General features: G+C 37.7%; 1 protein-coding gene across 1 annotated transcript in view; it reads left to right on the top strand.

The window, feature by feature from the left end:
• Positions 1–13,686, top strand: part of clcn6 (chloride channel 6) — a 31,168-nt gene that overhangs the window by 1,877 nt on the left and 15,605 nt on the right. Inside the window, exons 7-17 of the mRNA XM_079826242.1 lie at positions 4,467–4,593; positions 4,853–4,920; positions 8,080–8,138; positions 8,882–9,014; positions 9,128–9,241; positions 9,537–9,703; positions 9,832–9,949; positions 10,457–10,586; positions 11,585–11,738; positions 11,880–12,036; positions 12,973–13,079. Of these exons, the coding sequence (XP_079682368.1) occupies positions 4,467–4,593; positions 4,853–4,920; positions 8,080–8,138; positions 8,882–9,014; positions 9,128–9,241; positions 9,537–9,703; positions 9,832–9,949; positions 10,457–10,586; positions 11,585–11,738; positions 11,880–12,036; positions 12,973–13,079 (1,334 nt within the window). The remainder of the gene's footprint in view (positions 1–4,466; positions 4,594–4,852; positions 4,921–8,079; positions 8,139–8,881; positions 9,015–9,127; positions 9,242–9,536; positions 9,704–9,831; positions 9,950–10,456; positions 10,587–11,584; positions 11,739–11,879; positions 12,037–12,972; positions 13,080–13,686) is intronic.

Below are 13,686 nucleotides of genomic sequence, written 5' to 3' on the forward strand. Positions count from 1 at the left end.
CCTCCCTTCACAGCGCTTTCCAAAGCCAAGCCTCCTTCAAAACACACGAACGCACACAGTAGAGTCTGCAAAACGTCACGGGATGAGAGACCATATTAAATAACCCTGAACTTGATAGTGCTGACATAAAAACTCATAAATCCGAGTCTGTTCCATTTCCGGAGAGGTGAAGGAAGCTTCCACCATGGCATATTCCTCATACAGTCCATCCATATCAATGTCTTTCAGATTGCAGGCCTGGACAGGACAGCATCACTGTATTCTTCATATGACACAGCAGTTGTTAGGTCAAGCTTTGCCACTTTGCTATGAAAGCTGTTCTCAGATAAGTCATACCTTTCACTTATGTATTTCTTGGCTCTTTCATAGAAACCAAGAAAATCCACCACACATTTATTTTCCAGGTAGGGGGGTAGCTGCTTGAGTTTGCTGTGCACAGTAAAGCCAAAGAACCTGTCCGTGATCCTTCTCTCAAGTTTCTGTTTAAGTTCAGTCATTACCTTAAACGCACGTAATGCTGAACGATTTGGCCTCAAGTGCTTCAATGGTGTCTGAGAACACTTTTAGAATGTGGCTGAGGAAAATAAAATATGTCTCAGACACTTCAATGCTTTCCTCTCCAAAACATTTCCACAAAAACCGGGAGCATTGCTCCTCACCTTCACTCTGAAAGTAGCTGGTCAGGGGCTTCCAATAATTCCGGATTCTGTCAATAGATGGAAGCAGGGACAACCACCTTGTGTTGACATGGCGTAGCAGATTGCATTCTTCCACTTCCACAAACTCACAGAATTCCTTCAACTGTGCTGTTCTGCTTGCTGACATGCTAAATTGAATGTAAACCCTGAACACAGCATTTTCAACATCAAAATACAGGCTGCCTGCCGCAAATCTTGTTGCATTGTGTAGGATATGGGCTAAACAGTTTGCAGGTAGCACATCCTTCTGAGACATTTTAAATTTCTGATAAACACTGTTGTGTTTTCCATAGTTGACACCGGCGTTGTCTGCTGCATATGCAGACATGTTTTTTTTACATCAAGACCAGCCATCTCCAGTTTAGCCAGCAGCTGGTTTGTTATAGCCTCTGAAGTTTGGTTGCTGTCACTATAAAAATCAGTACAATCAGGAAACACTAGGTCGTACCTTTTGTTTGATGCGTCCGTTGCCACTGTAAAAGGCAGATTGTTTAATTTGTTGTAATCTGAATGTATATGTACAGAGTAGGGCGCTAGGACATTCTCACACAAAGCCTTGGCTTTTGTTTTCCCACAGGTCATCCCCTTAGCTGTAGATGAGTCACTAAAGATCTCTCTGTCAACTTTCACTCCACAGTCTACACTCCTGTATGACTGGTAATGCTTGACTGCATGATAAACTTTACAAAGCTCTGCAGCAGAGATTTTGTCATCCTGAGGTGATGTTGCTTGACCGCAGGGAAGACGTACCTGCGGCTCGTCGGTTACTTTTATGTTTTTCCGTTCTTGCATGTCGGTCAATGGTGGCTTTCCCTTGACTACTAACGTCCACTTCACAGCGACACAGTATGCAAAATCCATGAAAAGTATCTTTACTGCTTTTTGCTATAAAATCGTGCTCTTTTGTCCAGTCTGCATTAAATGAGGTCTGGCGTTTCGGCATGTTAACGTGATGATATGACGTAGCCAGCATGTGGAGGTTTGTTTATATTTTTAACCAATGATATATCCAATATTTATTTGCCAACACTTTCAGCCAATCATTTGTTTGATCAGAGATCTTACGGCATTAGACGCTATGCTGCTGCGTCCCAATAAAGAATCTAGAGCGGGTTTTTTATAGGCAGAATCAACTCCAAAAAGGAGGACAAATGAGTGTCCGGCTTGAGGTTGCGCCAGACACCGGACAGGGGGCTTAAAGGGATAGTTCACCCAAAAATGAAAATTCTGTCATCATTTACTCACCCTCAAGTTGTTCCAAACCTGTATGTGTTTCTTTGTTCTGCTGAACACAAAAGAAGATATTTTGAAGGATGTTTGCAACCAAGCAGATAGAGCAACCACTGACTACCATAGTATTTTTCCCCTACTATGCTTGATTGGATTGGTATATGGGGAATTTGGAGGCCAAGTCAACACCTCAAACTTGTTGTTGTGCTCCTAAAACCATTCCCGAACAATGTTTGCTTTTTGGCAGGGTGCATTATCCTGCTGAAAGATGCAACAGCCACCAGGTAATACTGTTTCCATGAAAGGGTGTACATGGTCTGCAATAATGCTTAGGTAGGTGGTACGTGACAAAGTAACATCCACATGGATGGAAGGACCCAAGGTTTCCCTGGAGAACAAGGTTTCCCAAGCAGTTTGCCCAAAACATTACACTGCCTCCGCCGGCTTGCCTTCCTATAGTGCATCCTGGTGCCACGTGTTCCCCAGTTAAGCGACGCACACGCACCTGGTCATACACGCAGGGTTCCTACGGGGTTTGGAAAAGTATGGAAAAGTATGGAATTTGATTTGAGTAATTTCCAGGTCTGGAAAAGTATGGAAAAAATAAATCAGAGTATGGAAAAATATTTATGTTTCCAGACTATTGTCCCTATTTCATTTTCTAAATATAAAATTAAGAATTTCTAAATGTATATAATAAATATATACACAATCGTTTTTTTCAATTAATGAAAAACTTGTAGCCTAGCTATGGCAGTAAAGGTCAGACGTGTGTGTTCCTTCCTTTTCACAGTTCAACAGTGGTTAACAACACAGCACTTTGTAGTTTGAGAAAGCAAGTTGGGTTTGAGGATAAAACAGTAGTCGATGGTGGAGTCCTTAAAGGAATAGTACACCCAAAATGAAAATTTGTCATTTATTCACCCCCATGTCTTTCAAAACCATAAGACTTTATTATATTAACATTTTTAATATTTTAAATCTGAGAGATTTCAGTCCCTTTATTAAAGGACTTGTTCACCCCAAAATGAAAATGTCCTAATCATTTACTCACCTCAATGCCATCCAAGATATCCATGACTTACTTTCTTCAGTGAAAGATAAATTAAGTTTTTGAGCAACCAACTGAGTTGGTTGCCATTTTGGAAGGCATTGGGGTGAGTAAATGATTAGGACATTTTCATTTTGAGGTGAACTAATCCTTTAAATATCTTCATGTGTCCAAGATTAACAAAAGTCTTATTAGTTTAGAATGACATGAGGGTAAGTAAATTATGATAGAAATAAAATTTTTGGGTAAATTAATAACCCTTTAAAAAAAATTGTGACTGATTTAGCATTTTGATCGTTAAGGTCACAAAAGGCAATATTTTAATATAGGATTTCTAAATATTAGATAGCCTACATAGAGGTTTTGACTCAGAGTGTAACATACTTGTCGGTGCCGTTAGCATTGTGGGTAAGTGCGTCGCCATGAAGTGCTGTTGAGCTTCGGGAGACCCGAGTTCGAGTCCTGCCTCATGGACTTTTCCCAATCCCGCCCCCCTCTCTCTCCCACCTTACCTCCTGTCTAGCTACTTTCCTATCCTAATAAAAGGCAAAAATGCCAATACTAAATCTTTAGAATGTAACACTTGTTAGTAGTTGAATTTGAAAACATTTTATCAGAACAAGTTAAATATGGTCGGAAAAATCTGTAGGAAGTCTGGAAATTAGAGTCTGGAAAAGTATGGAATTTTGAAATTAAAATTGTGTAGGAACCCTAACACGATGTAAAAGAAAACGTGATTCATCAGACCAGGCCACCTTCTTCCATTGCTCCGTGGTTCAGTTCAGATGCTCACGTGCCCACTGTTGGCGCTTTCGGCGGTGGACAGGGGTCCGCATGGGCACCCTGACTGGTCTGCGACTATGCAGCCCCATACGCAACAAACTGCAATGCACTGTGAACCAGCATTAACTTCTTGAGTAATTTGATCAGTAGCTCGTTTGTTTGATCCGTCCATGCGGGCCAGCCTTCGCTCCCCATGTGCATCAATGAACCTTGGTCACCCATGAACCTGTTGGCGATTCACCACTGTTCCTTCCTTGGACCACTTTTGATAGATACTGACCACTGCAGACCAGGAACACCCCACAAGAGCTGCAGTTTTGGAGATGCTCTGACCCAGTCGTCTTGCCATCACAGTTTGGCCCTTGTCAGACTCGCTCAAATCCTTAAACTTGCCCATTTTTCCTGCTTCTAACATGTATAATATATGTGTGCGTACTGTGTATAACTATTATGTATATTTGAATACACACACATACATGTGTATATTTAAGGAATATTTGCATGTGTATATACTGTATAAATATTTATATCATTTTTATTAAATATAAATATTTTATATATAAATATATTTTTTATGTATAAATTACATAAATACTGTAAAAATGTTATTGCATGCTATTCTCAAAAAAGTTAATAATTCATAATTGTATATTGTTTGTTTGTGAGGGGTAAATAATCAATCTATTTTTTTTTCCTGTATTTAGCCTGTTGCAGCTGGCTCTGGTATCCCAGAAATTAAAAGTTACCTTAACGGAGTGAAGATTCCAGGAATTGTGCGGCTGCGGACCTTCATTTGTAAGGTCACTGGTGTCCTGTTTGCTGTTGCTGGAGGTAATTATGAGGAACATAGTCTATATTAGCAGTACAAAGAATAGAATAAAGCCTGACTCTGTGCTCTATCTGACTATTAATGGTGATTGCCACTTAAAACCTTTTGGTTCAGATTTTCAAGAAAAATATGTGAAAACCGGCCTGATACTGGTAATATGTCAATAAATTACATGGTGTTTTCCAGAGCCATGCAGACCGATGACAGTGTTATGTATTCTAAAAGTTGTACCAGGCTGACTCAGTATTGTTTTTGTTTCAGGATTATTTGTGGGTAAAGAGGGACCAATGATCCACAGTGGAGCGATAGTAGGGGCAGGACTTCCTCAGGTACTCCTCAATATGCTGATATTTCCAACGTGAGCTGAATAATACACATACTGATTTCACTAATCTTTAATCCATCTGCCATAGAAAATATGTTATGGTTGACAATACTGTAAGGCTAGAAGCTTACTCTGCTATTTTGAACCAATATTCCGAACAACAAGCAGTTGAAGGATGACTTGCATAATTCAGTTATTTATCTGACTCCAATATAATAAATCTGACTCCAGTAAAGTTGTTGTTATTCTTTAACATCTTATTCTTTAAAGGTAAGTCTTAGAACTGATAGGAAAACGTGGGATTTAACTTAATTAAGTCACAATCACTTTAGCTTTCAACATTATCACTGTAAAAAGAAAGATTATTAAAGCCTTTAATAGAGGCAAAGTTATTTATTAAGTTAACTCTTTAAATAAACAGAAAGTAGAATGGAACAGCATACTGTATAGAAAACTTTGCTTTAAGAAATATTGCACTGCTCTACAGGAGAGGCCATAAAAGCCTTTCTTGTAGAATGAGGTTACGCACTGGTGTGGCAGGGTTAAAGCCTTTCTGCTAGAACAACAGTTACCTTTCCTTCTTATACCCTGAGCAAAGCGTTGTTAATAATGAGTGGAATACCAACACCAAAACCCACCAACAGGAAACCAAAACATATGGCAAATGGGTGGTGATCAAGAGGGGGAGAAGTACATTAACATATTCCCCTCAATGCATGTTTAAGCAATAGTACCTAAATTCTACATTAGATTGTACTTTAATATATCTATTAAGTTCAACACCTTTCAGTTCAGTTTATAAGCTGTCAGATGAGACCAAACATGACATAGTTACATGTTAGAACACACTAGTAGATAAATAGTATGTAGTGAAAAGCATGTATGTCCTGTGAAATCAAATGGTGTCATTGAGGTGCAAACGACGCTGTCTCCCCAGACAGAACCATCCTGCTCCTGGAGTGTCCCAACAGTCCTCAATAAGCATATTGATGAATCCCTTCCACTAGATAGGCATTACCATAATGTGATGATGAAGGCCATTGTGCCACATTTAATTCACATGTATACTTTTAAAGGGATTTCTGAAAAACTAGGGCAGAGTACCTACAATCAGTTCAGCCCTACAATACTTTGATGATTTTGTTCTCTGAATTTTAAGCTCTGGGACCATTCTTGGGGATTTCTGCCTGGATTTGGCCTACCCAAATGGAAAAACTTCCCATACTCACATACAGTGGTCTAAATACACAATTGTGGTGTCATTTAACAGGAAACCCGTTGATGTTACATTAAACACTGCTAAAAGTGATAAACATTTAAGTATGAGCTGTAATAAACCCCCAAGTTCCACCTACCCAAATCTAAAGTCTCCCTATACAGTGGTATAAATGCAATACCCCAGTGTCATTTTACAGAAAACCCTTTACCCATTACATAAAACACTGCTGAAAGTAATGCATATTATAATGCGCTTTTTTTTTTGTTGGGGGTTATAAATTCATTTTTGAAAGTGTTTCCACTTGATGTCAGCAAATACTGGAAAACTATTTTTGTCAGTATCATGTTGTTTGCAAGATTTTTTAATGTAATTTCTACCTACTCAAATCTAAAGTCTCCCCATACCCATATACAGTGGTATAAATTCAATATTCCAGTGTCACAAAATTCTTTTTCCAGTGTTTTCTGACATGCCGGAAACAACCAAAACTGTTTTCAATGTATTAGAGCACACAGGGCCTGAGATATACACTTTCAAAAATGAATTTTTAACCAAAAAAATCAAAGCGCAAAGTTATAATATTATAATATTTATCACTTTCAGCAGTGTTTTATGTAATTTTTACCACTGTATATGGGTATAGGGAGACTTTAGATTTGGGTAGGTGGAAATTAGGGATGCACCGGTTGACCGGCCAAAAACCGGAACCGGCCGGTTTTTGCTTCTAGCGTGCGATCGGCAACCGGCCGATTTCTTTGTATTTTTCTGCCGATTTTTCCGGAAGTGCACCCGCGTGCACATACGCGCCTATATTGCAATCATTCGCGAACACGAACATGTCACATGTCACTGTGTTACAAACGTAAACTGGAGAACTGAGGGAGGAGATGAGATATGCTGAAGGGAAGGAAGAGCCGCTTTCCTGCACGAGCTGAAGTTGCGCGAGCTTACCTCTCTCCGTCCTGCTCAAGCGCAGATGGTGAAGCGTTTGTTCAGCTCAGCTTCTCACGTGTTGGATCGGATGAGAACGAAACAGACTAACTTGTGACAAAGCTGAAATACTTATTTTTGTAGCCTAAAGAAGAACATGCATGCACTTTTGAAATGAAATACTATCAGTTCTGTATAGGATGATTATTTTTATTTTACCTTAAAATTACATTGACTTCATTTGATTTAAAAAGCACCTGCTGTAGCATCTTAGTTTTTTTTCATTGCACTAAACATTATTTGATTTAACATTTTGGAACAATTATATACTTTGGTTTTCTTTAATTTCACTGGTAAAGACTTTTTTTCTTTACACTGAATTTAAAAACAAATGCTGATTTAAGTAACATTTGGATTGCAGAATATGCAGTTGTTGCCTTTAATTTCACCTTTCAGCCTTTTATTTTCCAATTCAATTGTCCGTTCATTTCAGATTGCAGACTTGTTTTCATTAGCCAAAAGCCAATTTAGCCTGTTAAATACCAAATTAACATCTTGTTCATGTATACTTTCGTTCTTTTATTGTGTAAAAAAAAAAAAAATCGGAAATCTGTATCGGAATCGGACAGTTTTATTGAAAAAAATCGGTATCGGAATCGGCCATGTAAAATCATGATCGGTGCATCACTAGTGGAAATTACATAAAGGTGATATTCCTCCCTTCAGATCAGGCGGAAATCCCCCAAAATGGTCCCAGAGTAATTTAGTGTAAATAAGTTACTTTAATAGGTAACTTAAAAAATAAGTAAAACAAATGCAAAGTGATGCATATCTCCAGAACTTCTAAGCTTTCAAATGGTACCACATATGAGGTCAGAGTTCCTCCACAGACATTTAAAATTTTAAGTATATACTTGATGTCATTCCTTATCAGGGTCCTTGGAGTTTAAGAAGAATCTTTCCTGCCACAGTCATTGTTAAATCTTTTGAAAGCATGTTTGTATGTCTGGTTAGTTTCAGAGCATCACCTTCAAGAAGATCCGCTTTCACTTTCCCTATTTCCGCAGTGACAGGTGAGCAGTGTGTCACACCAAACACTAAATCATTGATTACATAACAGCATTTACCTCCACTGGCTGCAACCCTTTACCTCTGTAATGTGGTATCTTTATATGTGAAAAATTGTAGTACAGAACATTTTATCCAGTGATGATTGACTGAAATAGAAAAAGTATAAATGTTACATTTACGTTTATGCATTTAGCAGACGCTTTTATCCAAAGCGACTTACAACTTGGGGGTACAATAAGCGATTGGTCGTGAAGAGTCGGGTGAGCGCAACAAGTGCCTGAAATACTTAGTCCGTGTACATTTCTCAGTGTAGCACAGGCTAGAGTAGGGAGGTAAAGAGGAAAGGGAAGTTTTTTTTTTTTTTTTTTTTTAAGAGGTTAAGTGCTCATGGAAGAGATGAGATTTTAGTTGACTTTTGAATGTTGTCAACGAATCAGCGTTTCGGATGGCGGTGGGAAGATCGTTCCACGAGCTGGGAACGTTGAATGAAATGTTAACATGATCCAATAGCATGTGTATCTTTGCTGGACAGTTTCATTTATTAACATTAGTTAACTACATCAGTTAACATTAAGTAAGAATGAGCAATACTTCTACAGCATAAATCATTATTTTAAATGTATTTTTTACATCTTTAGAATAATTTGCACTGGCTAAATGCACAAAATAAGACTTGAAATGTGTATTAATAGCTGGGAAATCAGAATTGCCCTAATTTTTTTTTATTATTTTACGTTGTGTTCAGGGACAAAAGGGATTTTGTTTCAGCGGGTGCAGCGGCCGGAGTTGCGGCTGCCTTCGGGGCACCCATAGGGGGCACACTCTTTAGTCTGGAGGAGGGGTCATCCTTTTGGAACCAGGCTCTCACATGGAAAGTGGTATGTTGATGTTTGTTGGGTTTTGGTCATGTATTCTTGGTGTGTGCTCAGAAAGTGCTACTTAATCCTTATCCATTGTAATTCTCTCTTTCTGTCTCTCTTTTGTCTTTTAGTTGTTCTGCTCTATGTCAGCCACTTTTACACTCAACTTCTTTCGTTCTGGGATCAACTTCAATAAATGGGGATCATTCCAGCTCCCTGGCTTGCTCAACTTTGGAGAGTTCAAGGTGAAGAACAACTACAGAATGATAAAACATTAAGTCCCTTTTATTGTGTTGATGCAAGTTAGGTGATAATATGGTAATAACTTGACACATTTTAAATGAACCAAATCCTTTCATGTCCTCTTCTACTTTTAAAGGGTTAATTCACCCAAAAATGAAAATTCTGTCATTATTATAATGTACTGATCACTTGCGAATGCGGTTTCCTAACGACTTAAAAATTATAATTGAATTACTGAAAAACAAATTGAAGCAGGTTTGTGGTGTTGCCTTATTTGTTTTTCTTTGCTATCTGCAGTGCACCGATGGAGAGAAGTCATGTCATCTGTGGACGGCAGTAGATTTGGCATTTTTTGTATTAATGGGTGTGGCAGGAGGTCTGCTCGGCGCACTGTTCAACTGCATCAACAAACGGCTCGCAAAATACCGCATGAGAAACGTTCATCCCAAAGCAAGATTCATCAGGTGCAGAGAGATATCTTAATTATAAGGATTTAGTATTGAATTAAACTATTCAAAACAACTTTTAGCTTAACAACTTCACTACCCAGACAAGTACATATGACAATATTTTCTATTCCTTTTATTGGCAGGGTGTTGGAGAGTCTGTTGGTATGTATGGTGACCACACTTGTGATCTTCATGGCTTCAGTGACTCTGGGGGAGTGCCGAGATTTAGTCTCCACCATAAATAACAACACGTCAACACAGGTCAGACTGAGACCAGCTTCCTTTCACTCTTTTAGCTTCATTCTTTCATACTAAATTTGCATGCACTTATTGTGTGCAAACTGTGCATACTAGAGCTGCACGATTAATCGTTAAAAGATCGCAATCTCGATTCAAACACCCACACAATCTTTCTCCTACATGACAACGATTCGGCTATATCTATTAAACCTTTGACAAAATCATACTGGAACATTCAAATCTGTGTTTGCCCTGTCGCTGACCCAGAGAAGGCAGTTGTCATGTATAGGTATGAAACGGCTTCACAAACAGTCTTTGCAACTACACAGTTTTGGTATTTCTGTCTTGCCATAATTCAAATGATCAAGTACTAGTTGGTTAACGATGCTTTTGGGAAACTCCCCATGTCCACACTTAAGTTTATTCTTATGAGATTATAACTTCTAATTTCTATAAAGCTGTCCTTTTTCATGTGCATTATGACAGTACAGACAGACAGCAGGCGCAGTAATGGTTTGTGTTTTGTAGGGGTCTGTAAATGAGGAGGTGAACTCAACCATACGACGATTCTTCTGCTACAACAACACATATAATGATATGGCGACTCTGTTCTTCAACCCTCAAGAGGTGGCAATCCACCAGCTCTTCCACCAGAATGGTAAGAAAGTTACAGCAGAAATATACTGTGCTTAGGGGATGTTTTTATTTTATTTTTATAATTAACAGCATATTTTGCTATTTTGAATATACCACCCCTTTTTTCCATCACCTACTGTATGGTCTCCATAGGCATTTCAGAAAATTATTTTTAAACCTTAAAGACCTTTACCCAAAATATTTAATTTCTGTCATTTACTCCACCTGTTTCAGGACTGCTCAATTTTGCAAATTCTTTTGGTCAATATTGAGATCACGATTACTTATAAATAACTTAAAAATAATACACTACAGGTCAAAAGTTTGGAATAATTGTTTTTTTTTTCTCACCAAGGCTATATATATATATGGGGTATAAAAGATACAGCAAAAACAGTAATATTGTGAAATATTATACAAATTTACAATTATGTATTTTAATACATTTTCAAATGTAAAGCTTTTTAGCAGCCATTACGCCAGTCTTCAGTGTAACATGATTTTTCAGAAATCATTCTAATATGCTAGTTTGATGCTCAATTTTCAGAATTCTTTAAATATAAAGTTAAAAAGAAACTTTTTTTTTACATTTATAAATGTCTGTACTGTCACTTTTGAACAATTTAATGCCGCCTTGCTGAATAAAAGTAATAATGTACTGTATATATTTTTAATCGTACTTCTACTTACCTCAAACTTTTGAATTGTAATTTGATTTTGTTTTCACCTCCACGATGAGACTAGTTCCATCCATTATGCCGCTTAGTTTTTCTAAATGTGAGGTAAGGTCCTTGCTTAACCTATGGCAGCAAGTCATATGTTGACTGTGATATATAGTAGACTTTAATTATTGTACATATATAGTGAAATTACAAACTAATATCCAGCCCTCACCTCTATGATGTTGTGGTTTGTAAAATTCAAGTTGAAGTTTCCTGAGATGTATATATGACTATACCACTGTATTTTCTAACCCTCTCTGTCTCTCTTTCTCCCTACTTGGTCTGGTTTTGTTCACAGCTACCTTTAGTCCAGTCACCCTCTCGCTGTTCTTTGTGCTGTATTTTTTTCTGAGCTGTTGGACATATGGTGTGTCCGTCCCCAGTGGTCTGTTTGTCCCAACTCTTCTCTGTGGAGCTTCACTTGGACGCCTCGTGGCCAATGTCCTCAAAATGTAAGATTTATTCCTGTTTATAGTGTCTTAAGAACTACCAAGATCACCTTTTGGAACAGGACACATGTATTTTAATGCATCTTATTCATCATAATCTTTTGGTATAAATTGAAAATGTTGTTTTACTGTGTGTAATTGCAGTAACTTCCACATGCAAATCTATTCGGGGACCTTTGCCTTGATTGGAGCAGCTGCCTTCCTAGGAGGTGTGGTTAGAATGACCATCAGCCTGACAGTCATCTTAATTGAATCGACCAATGAGATCACATATGGACTTCCCATTATGATAACACTGATGGTAGGAAAACAAAAATCAGTATAACTGATATCTGATTTTTTTTTATTCTTAAGCCCTATTCAGATGGGATTAGTTTTACAAGGGTAGATGGAGTAATGCAATTTTACCACAGGACGTCTGTATTATTAATGGCCAATTCACACGAGATAATAAATCCCAGGAAACTAGCAGCAGTGAGGGAGGGTAACTCGATTTATGCAGCGCCGTCACCTCCCTGTCGTCATGTGCGTATTAAGTTGCTTCCTGATATCACATGCGCAAACGCATATATAACAGTTAGGTCCGGTCAAACTAAATTAAATTAATTAAATTCTGATTGGATTCTGTTGGTAATAGGCACTTACCTAACACCAAAATAAGTTTTGTGCCTCTCGCTCTGACAAGTGCTTTCAACCGTTTTTTTTTTTTTTTTTTTTTTTTCGAATGGTAAAAAACACTTAAGGTTTGCCACAGACTTGTCTCACCATCTAAAACACAACTGAATGCTTTTTCAAGTGCCTTCATACTTGAAAAAAACGCAGGAAGCTACTTTTAAACAGGAAATGATGAAATATTTAGTATTACCTGAGGTAATTTTTCCGGACCCTTTTTACAGAGGGTAAAAGTCACCGTAATCTTTACTGACGTCCATAATGATTAGCCTACTGAGATGGCACATTTGGATGGGACTAAAATCACTGAGAAGCTCTGGTAATAATTACTTTACCCATGTAAAACTAATCTATACTTTAAAGGTTATCCTCATCCAGGATGTTTGTGTGATAATAAATACAATTTTTTGTTCAGTTTGTGTCCAAATGTATCAGACTACATCCTTTATGAATGTCTTCCCAGTATAGCATGAGTAGAATTTAATACGGCATAAGAATCTACAAATAATATGTAATTTTTCTCTTCAATTAAACATGCACTTCTCACTGCCATTGTTTTTGTCAGGTGGCCAAATGGACAGGAGATTTCTTTAATAAGGGAATATATGATATTCACATTCACCTGAAAGGAGTCCCGCTGCTGGAGTGGGAAACCGAAGTCGAGATGGACAAGTGAGACCTTTTTTATTACATGTGTCACAGTGGATTTTTAATGTGGATCACAGTGGTTCCCAGAATTTGAACTTTTAAGATGCACTTAAAAATATGAGCGTTTCATAGCATTATTTGTCAAACAATCCAAATTCTAGGAAAAATATGAGATTTTGTAATGCAATGATTTTTTTACATATGTCTAAATACTTTTGGGGCCACTTCATTCATTCGTTCCATTCATTTATTGGTTAAAATCCTTAGTTAATCTCTTAATTCATCTGTTCAATCCCCACAGAATTTTCCGTCATTTATGAGAAACCACTTCCCTAGCCATTGACAGAATTTTCACACTTTCCATTTTACGGTAGGGGGCGTTATTAGACATCTTCTGAAAGAGTACAGAATCTTCAGATACTGCCTAATCTTACTGAATGAAATGTTGACCCAGGACTAGCTATAGGACTGCAAGCTTTGGGGGTGTTGATGGACTTGATCTACTCCATCTATGTTTTGATCATCATTCTGAATCCGATCCAGATGTTGTCTTTGACAAAAACAAAATGTTTAGCTTTTTTATGAAATTGAACCACATTCAAGTGCTGATAAATAAAGAATGCATTACGCT

Source organism: Gobio gobio, assembly GCF_949357685.1.
Source record: "Gobio gobio genome assembly, chromosome: 10".
Taxonomy (NCBI): Eukaryota; Metazoa; Chordata; class Actinopteri; order Cypriniformes; family Gobionidae; genus Gobio; species Gobio gobio.